The sequence below is a fragment of the Enhydra lutris genome, unplaced genomic scaffold (genome assembly GCF_002288905.1).
Source record: "Enhydra lutris kenyoni isolate GAN:26980312 unplaced genomic scaffold, ASM228890v2 scaffoldscaffold63, whole genome shotgun sequence".
NCBI classification, from domain to species: domain Eukaryota; kingdom Metazoa; phylum Chordata; class Mammalia; order Carnivora; family Mustelidae; genus Enhydra; species Enhydra lutris.
Window position 1 is genome coordinate 4,850,859 of NW_019154147.1, and position 12,351 is coordinate 4,863,209.

A 12,351-nucleotide genomic window follows, 5' to 3' on the forward strand; every position below is an offset into this window, starting at 1 on the left:
CCCAACCTCAGCCATATAGACAACCTGCCCAGGTAGGAAGCCCCAGGCTTCTGTGGATTCAGCAGAGGCGGGAGTGGGGGCAGGGAGCTGTGCAAATCCAGCCCTCAGCTAAAGCAAATAATAATGGCTGGAAGCTTAAAATAGATCCAGGGAGGAGCTCATTAACTTGGCATAGGAAGTAGTCAGTACCTCTAGCATTTCTCATTTTGGAAATTGCTTTGGTCCATTTTCCTTCTATTCATTGGACCGGAAAATACAGATCTTTACTAACATATTCACCACATCTGACGATGAGCTAATTTAGACCAGCCGAAATAATTGTTCCACAGGAACACAGGACTTCAACCTCAGTTCAGAAAATCCCTGACATCTGACGTAGGAGGATTTATAGGTTTAGTGGAAATTGCTTTCTCCTGCTCTCCAGATTACATACTGTGGCTTGATTTTTTTTTTTTTTTTGCATGAGTAAACATCCTTGGAATTAATGAACAGACCAATAATGTCTTAAAAGAGAAAAGAACATCATTTTCCTTTTTGCTGTTTTTTGAGAGAACCATTTGCATTTGGAAACCCATACTGGCTGTCCAGAATATGAAAGTTGGAGTTTTCATTTTGTGGTGGGGATGGGTTTGGGCCACTGAAAGCAAAGTGCATGGACGAGGAGAAGTAAACGAGATGTCCAAGAAAGGCAGGTGAGTGGACTTCTGGGGATAGAGCTCACGGTATTGCCCTAAGGCCATTCCAACATATGGTGTTTTATGTGGGTGCCCTTCCCCACCTTTCCCTTTGTTCTCCTGCTCCCTCCCTTTTAGGAAGTTGGAATTATGTTGTTTTTAATGATGTTAGATTAGATACAGTGCTGTCATTGCGAATCTCTTATGAATTGTCTTACGCAAAAGACTCCAGAAAAAAGAATATATTCACCTCATTTTAAAAAGTTAAGGGCAATTATTTGATGTCTGCCTCCTAGGTTGGGACAAATCTGCAAATTCTCAAATAACCAATGGGGTCTTTAATTAGTGAGAATGATTTTAGTTCTAATTATTTCTGGTACATTAGTGGATCTGGATCTCTTTTAATGTCTTTTAAAAGAAAACAAGGCAGCTTTCTTCAAGCTATATGGCTAGATGGGGTCATTTGATTGTCCCTTACTAGTAAATGGAGAGGGTGCAGGGATGGACCTGCCTGCAGACCAGTTGCTTGCTCGTTGTCAATGGTACGTGTAGCCCCCAGCCATACCAGGGTCCGAGGAGGCAGCGGGGGCAGAGGTGGACGGCCCCTTTGGCACCTGGACTCACTCAGGTGGCTCTGATGGCAGCCCCGGTCACTAAATGATGGCATCGCACAGCCGCACACCTGCTAGCCCCACCTTCATCAGTGAAATAGCACCGTTGGAGGAAACCTGATCCAGCTCTCCCTCTTTATGGATGAGGAAAGAGAGGCAGGGCATTCTTAACTCTCAGTTCTTTATCAGCTTTAGGTCCAAATTCAGCTTCAGGTCTGTTATCTCTGGACGGAAATATGAACAGAGGTCCAAAATATCAATTAGTGTGAATGGAAGTGTAGCTTTCTGCAGATCGGGGCTAGTGACAGGGCTGGGGGTCTGACTCTTCAGTGCCCCCCTCCTGGGGTCTGAGAGCCCTCCGCACATGGGCTCCCGGACAGCCAGCGACGGCGCACAGCACTCCAGGATGTTTTAACGACATCACAAAACCAGGAGCTCAAATATCAGGGGACCGTGGGAAGTCCTGGGCACGGAGGGTGACTGCTGAGTACAAGCCACATGCCCTGGTTCCCTCAGACTCTCAGGTTGCTTGGGCAAACAGGTATTTGGGGAGCGGTACAGCCACAGAGATTATCTGAATCAAATGTGCTCTGGAGGATTAAGAGCAGCCGCAGCAACAAACCCTATTGGTTGTCACCAAGAACTTCTCAGCCTCTCTCCTAAACTGAGCTGGAGTGGTGACCTATTGGTGAACACCAATGATGAAGAGAAGTCCCAGATAGTGAAATAGATCTTCTTAAAAAAAAAAATTATTTGCACCTGGGTAGTGTGGTAGGTTAAGCATCTGACTCTTGGTTTTGGCCCAGGTCATGATCTCAGGGTCATGATCTCAAGGTCCCAGGATCAGCTCGGGGGGATAAAGCCCCAGGTTGGGTTCCACACTTAGAGAGGAGTCTGCTTAAAGATTCTCTCCCTCTCCTCTGTCACCCCCTCAAATAAATAAATCTTTAAAAAATTAAATTTAAAAAATCACTTATAAAACTTTCATGTTTTTATGATGAAATTCATATATGACTACTATAATTTTAAAATTTTCAAAAATGGGATCAGTGTATTAAAAACACAAAATTCACCCATAATCCCCCAACCCAAAAATTTATGGGTGTTAACGTTGTTAACATGGTTGTGTATTTTCTTTCACTCTTTTTGTCTAAGCACATACTGATTATTAACTAGTTTGGGATTATTCTATACATATAGTTACATTTATAACCTCAAGTTATTTAATATGACTTTGTCTGCATGTTTACTTATTTACAGCCTACGTAATTATCATTTCAATGACTGCATTATGATGCATAATAATACATAATTTAGCACCATTTAAGCAGTTTCCTCTGTATTTTGGACATTGAGTTGCTTCCTTTGTTATTATAAATACTATACATGAATATCTTTGTACATGAGAATAGTTGTCTACATATAGGATTTTCTTTTTTTAAATAAGCTATATGACCCCATAAAGTGCTTGAACTCACAATCCTGAGGTCAAGAGTCACATGCTTAACTGACTGAGCCAGCCAGGAATCCTTACATATGTGATTTTTTTTTTTAAGATTTTACTTATTTATTTAACAGACAGAGACCACAAGTAGGCAGAGAGGCAGGCAGAGAGAGAGGGGGAAACAGGCTCCCCACTGAGCAGAGAGCCCGATGCGGGGCTCAATCCCAGGACCCTGAAATCATTACCTGAGCCAAAGGCAGAAGATTAACCCACTGAGCCACCCAGGCGCCCCACATATAGGGTTTTAAAATTAGAATAGACTCCTGGAAGTGTACAAGGTCACAAAGGTCAAATTGCACACGAACTTTAAAGCTCCAGATATATTTAGCCAAATGGCTTTCCAGAACGATGGACCCGACTTACACATCCCCCGCCAGGTTAAGTTTTATTTTTATGTAGCCTCCGTTTTTCAAGGGCTCACTTAATTTCCTCTAGATTCTCAACTCATAAACTGCTGGTAATTTGTATGCAGGCTTCTTTTCATAGTTTCTACTAATGAAATGTGAAGCACAGTGAACACGTGCACGCAACGGGGTGAGGCCCGTGAGGTGCCCACGGTGCAGAATTTAAGAAGGTGCGTGCACGGTCCTGAGGGGATGCCTCCTTAGGTTTTGTTCCTTACCTGCCTCATTCTAGTCTCCACCCTGGCAAATAACTCAAGAGCTATTTCCCAAGCTCTCCATGGGAGGCACATCAGGTGGGATTTTCCTCACAAATCATGCTTGGTAAATATCAGAATGCAAGGGCATTGGGCAAGGTTTCTAGAATGGATCAATAGTTATTGTCTCTCCCTCCTCCCTGGAAGAATGGAGGTATAGCCCGTCTACACCACAGACCCTGGGACAAATGCCCGCTCTTGCTCTGGGAGGGCCAGCTGGTCTACCAGAAGTTGCAAGTTTTGTTCTCATACTTGCTTTGTCACGTTAAGGCATTCCAGTGTATTTGGAAGGTGAAGCAGGTCTGCATAGTTTCAGCTGATGTCCAATTTGGAGAGCTCACACTGTGGCATTAGCGTAGAAGGATGGGAAGGGTGCTAGAGGGGACACAGAGAAAGTCGCCCACAGCCTATGCCGTAACCCGGGTGAGAGAGGGTGAAAGCCTCAAGTAGGGTATGGGTGGAAAGAACAGGACTGGGGGAGATGGATGTAAGAGCTTTAAGGAGCTAGAATTGTCAGAATTCGATCAGGTGGAAAACTAGCAGGTATCTGGATTGTGTGACCTCGTAGAAGGCGGTGTCAGGGAAAGCAAGGCAGGATGGGGAGCAGATGTGGGGGGAAGGAGGCGTTCGTTATGAACACGTGGACCTGAGGGTGTTTTCCCAAGATGTGAAGAGAGAGCTGTCCAGTTGGAGGCCTACAGGTCTGCAGCTCAGGAGGGAAATGGGGCTTGGAGACGTAGATCTAACAGAAGTCATCATAGATGGGGGTGGAAGAAGCGACCCAAAGAGAGCAAGTCGTAAGAAAGAAGAACAGGATCAAGGACAGATCCTTCGGGAAGAGCAACATTTAAGGAGAGGATGGCGGAAGAAGCCTTCCTCGGTGAGGGACGCTGGAAAAGAAGGGCCAGAGAAATAGGTGTATGACTGGAATGGAGAGGTGTCAAAGATGTCAAGAGAGTTATTTATTCGACAGTTGTCAAATGCTTGTCTGAGGGCCGGCACCGCACCAGCAATGGGCACTTCACCAATGCCTAAAGCAAATACAGGTTTTGCCCTCAAGAGACTTGCAGACTAGAGAGGCATTCCCTCGAAGCATCAAGGGTTTCCAGAGGGAGGGAGTGACACTAGGGTCAGATCACACAAAGACACAGCAGCTAAGAGCCACTGAGGACCTCAGAGAAGAGTGGCAGTGGGTTGAAGAGCCGGGAGAAGATGGTGTGGGTATAGGTGACTCATACAAGAAACTCAGCAGTGAATGGAAAGGCTGTGACTGGTGAGGGTGAGAGAGAAAGCCCAGCAGGACTTCTCAGGCCAGCAGAGACCCAGCGGGTGCACATGCTGAAGGGGGAAGGCGGTAGAAAGGCAATGATGATGATGATACAGGAGATACTTGCTGTCAAATCTCTATCCTGACAAACACAAGCCACTGGATTGTGAACTGGGTCTCTGACTGCCCGAAGTATCTTGGAATTTGATTTTCTCCTAAGTAGTGTTCTCTCTTCATCTTGTCCCTTCATTCTCCAGATGGTTTGCTTGAACTTTTGATTCTCTTCTTTGGGCTGCTGGCTCTTGTCCAGGTATGACCTGCCATTCAGCCTGAAGGTTTCCTGAGGCCTGTACTTAGGTGGCTCCCCGTGCTCATGACACCCTTCCCTTTCCTCTTTCTCCTTCTCATTTCTTTGGGTGCCTTAATGTTTCCCAGACACATCACATTCTCTGAGGAGACTTCGTTGCCACCCCCACTCCCGCCTCTCAGTCTCAACTGGGCAACTTACTTCTGAGCTTCCACAGCCCCCCAGTCCATTCCATTTCAGAGGACTAATCTCTCAGCATTAGTGCTCACTCCTCATCTGCTGCAGCTTCTAGACTATGAGCTCCTTGAGGGCTGTACTAGTCTACTCAGGCCATGACAAATTACCACAGACTGGGTGGCTTAAGCAATAAACAGTGATTCTATCACAGGTCTGGGGGCTAGAAGTCCATGGTCAAGGTGCCAGAAAATTCTGTTTCTGATGAAGGCTTTCTTCCTGGCTTGTAGACAGCCCCCTTCTTGCTGGGTCCTCAAATGACCCTTCCTAGGTTCTTGCCAAGAGGGGTGGGGAGGGTATCTCTAGTATCTCTTCCTCTTCTTGTAAGGACACCAGTCCTATCGGATCAGAGCACCATTCTTATGATCTTATTTATTTATTTATTTTAAAGATTCTATTTATTTATTTGTCAGAGAGAGAGCAAGAGTGAGAGAGCGAGTGAGCTACAAGCAGGGTGGAGGGCAGAGGGAGAAGCAGGCTCCCCAGTGAGCAGGGAGTCTGATGCGGGGCTCAATCTCAGGACGCTGGGATCATGACCCAAGCTGAAGGCAGGCGCTCAACTAACTGAGCTGCCCAGGTGTCCCCTTATGATCTCATTTAAACTTAATTAGCTCCTTAACAACCAATCACTCAAAACAGTCACACTGGGAGTTAGGGCTTTAACATATGAACTCGGGGGGGCGGGGGGCACAGTCCAGTCCATAACAAGGGCTCAACTTGTACCTTTATCCTTGTCACCCCAAGTTCAAGGACCATATCTGATACATGGTAGATACTCGAGAAATGTTAAGCAAAAATAAATGAGTGAGTTCCAACTCTTGCTATTCCTGTACTTCATTCATCCAACAAATACGTATTCACTACATTCCCGGCACTGTGCCCAGGGCTTGGGAGGCAATGGCGATCACTTGAGATGTTGACAGTTTATGGGGGTGACACACATTAATGAAATAATTTTTACAGAATATCAGAATTTCAAGGACCTTAGAAATCCCGTCACTTAAAGATAAGAAGAGAAGGGTCCCAAAACATATAACACTTATGACAAGATTATGCAGCATTCCCTCAAAATTCCACACCTCTCATTTCTCCATATCCAGGGCCCTCCCCTCACCATCACAAAGGAGGGTAGGAGGTGGAGGAAGATAAAGAAGTTCATTCAGTAACTTCATTTACCAAAAACGTTGTGGGCTCTCTCCTTGACAGACAAACTCTTTGTTTGCTTACTTTTTTGATTTTGGTTTTTTAAGAGCTGGTATATTTAATTAGTGGTGGGAACTCAAAAGACATTTACTGAGAGTCTAACATGTCCAAAGGCACATAGGTATATAGTGAATAGAATATGATCAGTAAACACAGGTTGCTCATAAAGGGGGCAGCATTGGAATTAGGGACAGATTTTTATGAGTTAGAAAATAGTTAAAGAACTATAATAAATGGGAAAAATACAATCTGAGAATTCTGATAAAGAGAATAGGTGGGGAAAAAAGTCAGAGCTTTAAATTAAAAGAAAGTAATCCAGTGTCTTCAAATGGGAACACATGCGGAATTTATGTTGGGACATATGTAGAAGATAAAAGAGATGATCTAGGTCAAGATTTTACCTGAGAAGTAACGAAACAAACATGGTTTTCCTGTGCCCTTTTGACCCCATGGAGAGCGATAGCATCTTGGGTGTTTGTACTAAGGACCCACCAGGTTGGTGGGAATAGGCATTAGTCACGTGGCAAGAAGAAAGCTTGATCAAGTGAGCCCGAGATAGGACTTGGAGATAGCATCAGAAGCCATACTGAAGTTGGGCTGGTCCCACCCACACCAGACACAACACCTGATATCTTTTGGTTCCAGGCAGCTCAGGTCTCCCACAGGTGTGCTGACCTCCAGCGTCAAGGAGTATTCACACCCTGTGTTAGTCAGTGTTCTCCAGAGAAACAGAACCACCAGGCTGCTTGTAATATATATCTATCTGTATATACAGTGTTGCATAGATACATTGTGTGACACAGATGTAGTGTAATATACATGTATGGAGAGAGAGGAGGGAGTAAGATTAACTGTACAGCAACAGGAGTTGAGGCAGCAGCTCAAGTCTGAAGGCGATCTGGTGGCAGAATTCCCTCTTCCTCAGAGGATCTCAGCCTTTTCTCTTATGACTGGATTGATTGATCAATCAATTGATCTCTTTTCTCTCTGATTGGATGAGACCCACCCAATGAAAAGCAATCTGCTTTGCTTAAAATCCACTGATGTAAATGTTAATCACATCTTTAAAAATACCTCACTTCAGGGCAGATGGGTGACTCAGTCTGTTAAGCATCTGACTCTTGATTTTAGCTCAGGTCATGATCTCAGGGTCATGAGATCCAGCTCACATCAGGTTCCACACTGGACAGGGATCCTGCTTAAGCTTCTCTCTCCCTCTCCTGCTGTCCCTCCCCCGCTGCACACGTGCTCTCTCTCTCTTTCTCTCTCTCAATAAAAACAAAAGCAAATAAACAAAACATAACAAAAACCCTCAGTGCAACATCTTGCTTAAACAGACAGTGTTGTTTAACCAGAAACTGCGTACCATGGCCTAGCAAAGGTGACACATAAAATTACCCATTACATACCCATTACATACAAACCAAACCCAGCATTCTGGTTTGAAAAGCAGATTATTGGTTACTTATTCAAATTTCCAGCTTAGTAAGAAATCAAAAGAAATGAACTATTTACACCCAAAAGAAAATACAAAATACTTACTCTTTATGTGGAAAAATGTACAACCTCTGTAGCAATTCAAGAAATATAATATAAGTAACATTAGGGTAACATCCTTATTGGATAAATAAAGATTAAATGCACACATGCACACACACTCACTCACACACAGCCTGTGCTGGTGGGTCTGGAAGAAACCAAAACCACATTTGTGGGGCTCTGCCAATGGACAGACCCTTCCCAACTGCCATCCACCCACGAGGCTAGAGCTGTAAGTTACCTCTAGTACCATAGAGGGGATGCCTTCTGGAATAGGCTTAAAAGGTCTCCAAGCTCCCCCATGGCCCAACCCCTTATTTCACAGCAGAGTTATCAGAAACAGACAGAAAGCAGGAATGTGTTACGGTGCCAGTGGCTCAGATGGTTAAGCATCTGCCTTCAGCTCAGGTCGTGATCCCAGGGTCCTGGGATCGACCCCGAATCAGGCTCCCAGCTCATCGGGAAGCCTGTTTTGCCCTCTCCCTCTGCCTGCCACTCCCCCTGCTTATGCTCTCTCTCTCTCTCTCTGTCAAAAAATACACAGAATTAAAAAAAAAAAAAGAGGTTTAGAAGAAATAAAAGAAAGAAAGCAGAAATGTGTTGTATTCTCCCATCAGCTAGGAAACCTGGGGCCTGAGGCAGAGCACAAATATACAAAATGTCCTAAGTATACAAAATATACAGAATAAAAAATATAAACATATTTTTAAAATATTAAAAAGTATACAAAATATCATAGTGGCCTGACTCAGGGTGACACTGGAGAGTAGCCCCATATTCAGTCTTACGTGGGCCGCAGAGCAAACTCAGCTGGTCTGGCCCACGTCTTCCTCTCTGACCTCCCTTCCATCGCCACACTGGCCAGCTTGCTGCTCCCGCCACAACTGAGCAGCACCCCCTCTCACCCCCCCGCCCCCGGCCTCTGTCCCTGCCGGGCCTCTGCCAGGAGCACTCTTAGGTAGCCTCAGCATGTGGTTCCCTCATCTTCTTCAGGCCTCTGTCTGATTGCCACTTTCAGGGACGTGTTCCCTGGCCACCCATATAAAACAGCCAGATAACCCCCCACCCCCAAGCCCTTACTCAGCTTGCCATCCTAGCCCTCAATGTATGTTCCCATAAGGCAATAAGGGGCCCAGGATGTGTGTCTGTGAGGATTTCCGTGGACGTTTTGGCTTGGGCAGGAACAGTGATAGGCAACCCCAAGAATGTGTCACCAAAGCTCCTAAGCTCAATGGGATGGTGGTGGATCCAAACGGCATGGGGCTCTGGCTTTTGGACCTAGAGCTACCACATACCACATGACTGGGGACCAGTCACTGCACGTCCTCAAGTCTGTTTCATCTGTAAAGGGGAGTCAGTTAGGTCTGTCACCTCAGGGTTACTCTAAGGACTGTGTGAGCCAAAGTATGGGAAAGGGCTTGACTACCATAAAGCTCAGTGAACCCTTAAGGGCCCGGGGCCTCACCTCTGCCATCTTGTGATGCGCGCAGATAGGAAGCTCCTGCACAGACCCTCGTCCCACCAGGTAGCCCTTAGCGCTCGTCTCTGCCCAGAGGACAGTTACACCATGCACAGCATCTGGGGACACTCCCCAGATCTGCCAACTAGAGAGTAAACAGCGCCACCACCACCACCACCCCCGCCCAAGGAAAGGAGATAGTGTAGGATGTCTCGCTCTGTCAGAGCCCTCACTGGTTTCATGCCATCGACAGGATGGGACACAGCAAGTTCCTAAGTTGTCTTTGTAATCAAAGTTCTAGGATGTGGCCAGGAATCATCTTGGAGCTTAATTCAGCAGCTTTCATGATACCTTTTTTTCTTCTTTGTCAATCTCAAGAAAGCATTTTCTTGTCCCCAGTTCTCTGGACTCTCTCTTATTTTCCAGATTTTTCTCTGCTGCAGAATCCTTAAATTTCCTGAGCTGTGACTCATCTGGATCTGTAGGCTTGAGTTCCACTTAAACAAAAATTAGAACAGTGGTTCTCAACACTGACAGAGGAGGTTTGACAGCTCTTGATGGCTGGGTCCCACTCCTGATATGGGGTGTGGCCTGGGAGGTTTTAAGTTCCTTGGGTGACCCCAAAGTGTAGTCGGGCTGAGAAACCCCGAGTTAGGTGATCTCATGCCAACATTTTCACTATTCTGGGCAGCAACTCATTCTTTTCACTGCTCCCTTCCCAATGCAGAGGCCAGTCTCTTTGATGGAGACTCAATTCTGTTAGCAGAGGCTCAGCCTTACCTTAATCATTGGCTAACATTGCCCGCTCTCCTCCAAACAGAGTATTTCCCTCTGCACACTCCCCTGACTCAGAATACACTTTTAAGGAAAGCTGCTTGTCTTTAGCACCTTTCTTGTGTCCCTCATTTAAACCTTGACCTCCTTCGCACATTTCTCACAGGACCATTTGATTCTTTAGAATGTACCCTTGAGTTTATGCTTCTCCCTCCATATTTTGTATGTATTTTTGTGAAATCTGAGTTCTGCACACGGCGAGGAGCTGGGGCTACAGAAGTACACGAGATAGAGTCCCTCCCTGTAGAGTTCACTGTGAAGTGCAAGAAGTGGTCAAAAAGCCCCCTCCCCTGACACACACACACACACACACACACACACACAGAGGAGCTGGTGCACATTCTAATAAAGGCAGAGGAGAAGGATTGACTTTGGTGGGAAGGGGGGAAACCTGGGAATTCTTTCAGGAGGAGGTGATATTTGATCTGGGCATGCAAGGCATTGTCTGGGTAAGAAGAAGTATGGAGAATGGTGGCAAAGACTTTCCAGACAGATGGGACGGCAGGAACAAAAGCATAGAGGGGTAATGGGCAACTGCACGAAGTGGGGGACAGAGTGGGAGCTGAGGCTGGAAAGAAGTTTTTTTGTATACGTGACTATTACCAATGCCATGAAAAAGATTGTTTTCATTAGCTGGTTGAAAAAAATCCCTTCCTCATCCAAATTAAGTTCTCTGTCTTCTCAGAGATGACGTAATCAGCAGAGTGAAGTATAACTTACCAGGCGTTCTGCTATTAGCGAAGTCAGGGCGACTGCCGCAGATGCCTTGGCTCATCTCAGGTTCCCATCCCTGTTCTATCCAACCTCTGAGAGAGTTCTGAGAGGGGCCTTGGGAAAACATTATCCACTTACAAGCTGACCAGGAACTATAACAAGGAAACATCAAGATATACCATAGGTCAGAACTTTTCATTCTGTCCAGGAGGATAAGATGGACATAGGTGGTTCAAAAAATGTACATCCTCTGTTCAGTCCAAAAAGCTGTCTCAAATGTCAACCTATATCATCATAACTTGGGACATGTCTATATTTTCTTCATAACTTCCCAGAGGCTCATTCAATAAATAAGTGGGCATCAGTTTTGTGTAAGGTCCATGCTAACTCCTATGTGAGGGGAAAGATAAGCTTGGACCTTCTATATCTAACCCAAATTCCGGGCAATGGAAACCAAATCTTTCAATGAGGCACCGTGGCCAACCTTGCTTCCAACGCTTGGAGCCGGACCCTCTGGATTTGACTCCCGAATCCGTCATGTTTACAGGTTATTTGGACCCCCTTTGTCTTAGTTTCCTCATGTATGAAATGGGGATAATAATATTTTCTTTTTTTTAAGATTTTATTTATTTATTTGACAGACAGAGAGCACAAGTAGGCAGAGAGGCAGGCAGAGAGAGAGGGGGAAGCAGGCTCCCCGCTGAGCAAAGAGCCTGATGTGGGGCTCAATCCCAGGACCCTGGGATCATGACCTGAGCTGAAGGCAGAGGCTTTAACCCACTGAGCCACCCAGGCGCCCCTGAAATGGGGATAATAATAAAGCCTACTGTGTAATATAACACATGTAATATGAGTTAGCACAGTACCTGGCAGTGTCCTATTCAAGCAGTATTCCTTATTCCTATCACCAGCTGTGTGCCATACTTCATTTCAAGACTAACAATCAGGGGCCCCTGGCTGGCTCAGTCAGTAGAGCATGCAACCCTTGATCTGGGGATTGTGAGTTCGAGCCCCATATTGAGTGCAGAGCCTACTTTAAAAAAACTAATTATCGGGGCGCCTGGGTGGCTCAGTGGGTTAAGGCCTCTGCTTTCGGCTCGGGTCGTGATCCCAAGGTCCTGGGATCGAGCCCCACATCGGGCTCTCTGCTCAGCGGGGAGCCTGCTTCCCTTCCTCTCTCTCTGCCTGCCTCTCTGCCTACTTGTGGTCTCTGTCTGTCAAATAAATAAATAAAATCTTAAAAAAAATTAATCATACGCCTAGTTGGTAAAAAGATGCCAATGCCATGTAAAATATTTCATGATATATCATAACTTGAGTTTAAAAGCGGGTTACAGTGTCTTCTCT

At 45.6% G+C, this 12,351-nt stretch overlaps 1 protein-coding gene across 3 annotated transcripts in view; it reads left to right on the forward strand.

Moving 5' to 3' along the window:
• Positions 1-579: 579 nt before the first annotated feature.
• The window catches only part of LOC111158823 (gamma-aminobutyric acid receptor subunit rho-1), a 31,605-nt gene continuing 19,833 nt past the window's right edge, over positions 580-12,351 (forward strand). Inside the window, exons 1-2 of one of the 3 annotated variants that reach the window (XM_022521101.1) lie at positions 580-692; positions 2,870-2,876. Coding sequence is in view for 1 of the 3 variants with exons in the window: in XM_022521102.1 (XP_022376810.1) it covers positions 592-692 (101 nt within the window). In the remaining 2 variants the exon portion in view is untranslated. Of the gene's footprint in view, positions 693-2,869; positions 2,877-5,745; positions 5,752-12,351 lie in introns of all 3 variants that reach the window. The other 2 variants (XM_022521100.1, XM_022521102.1) reach the window with 2 other exon arrangements.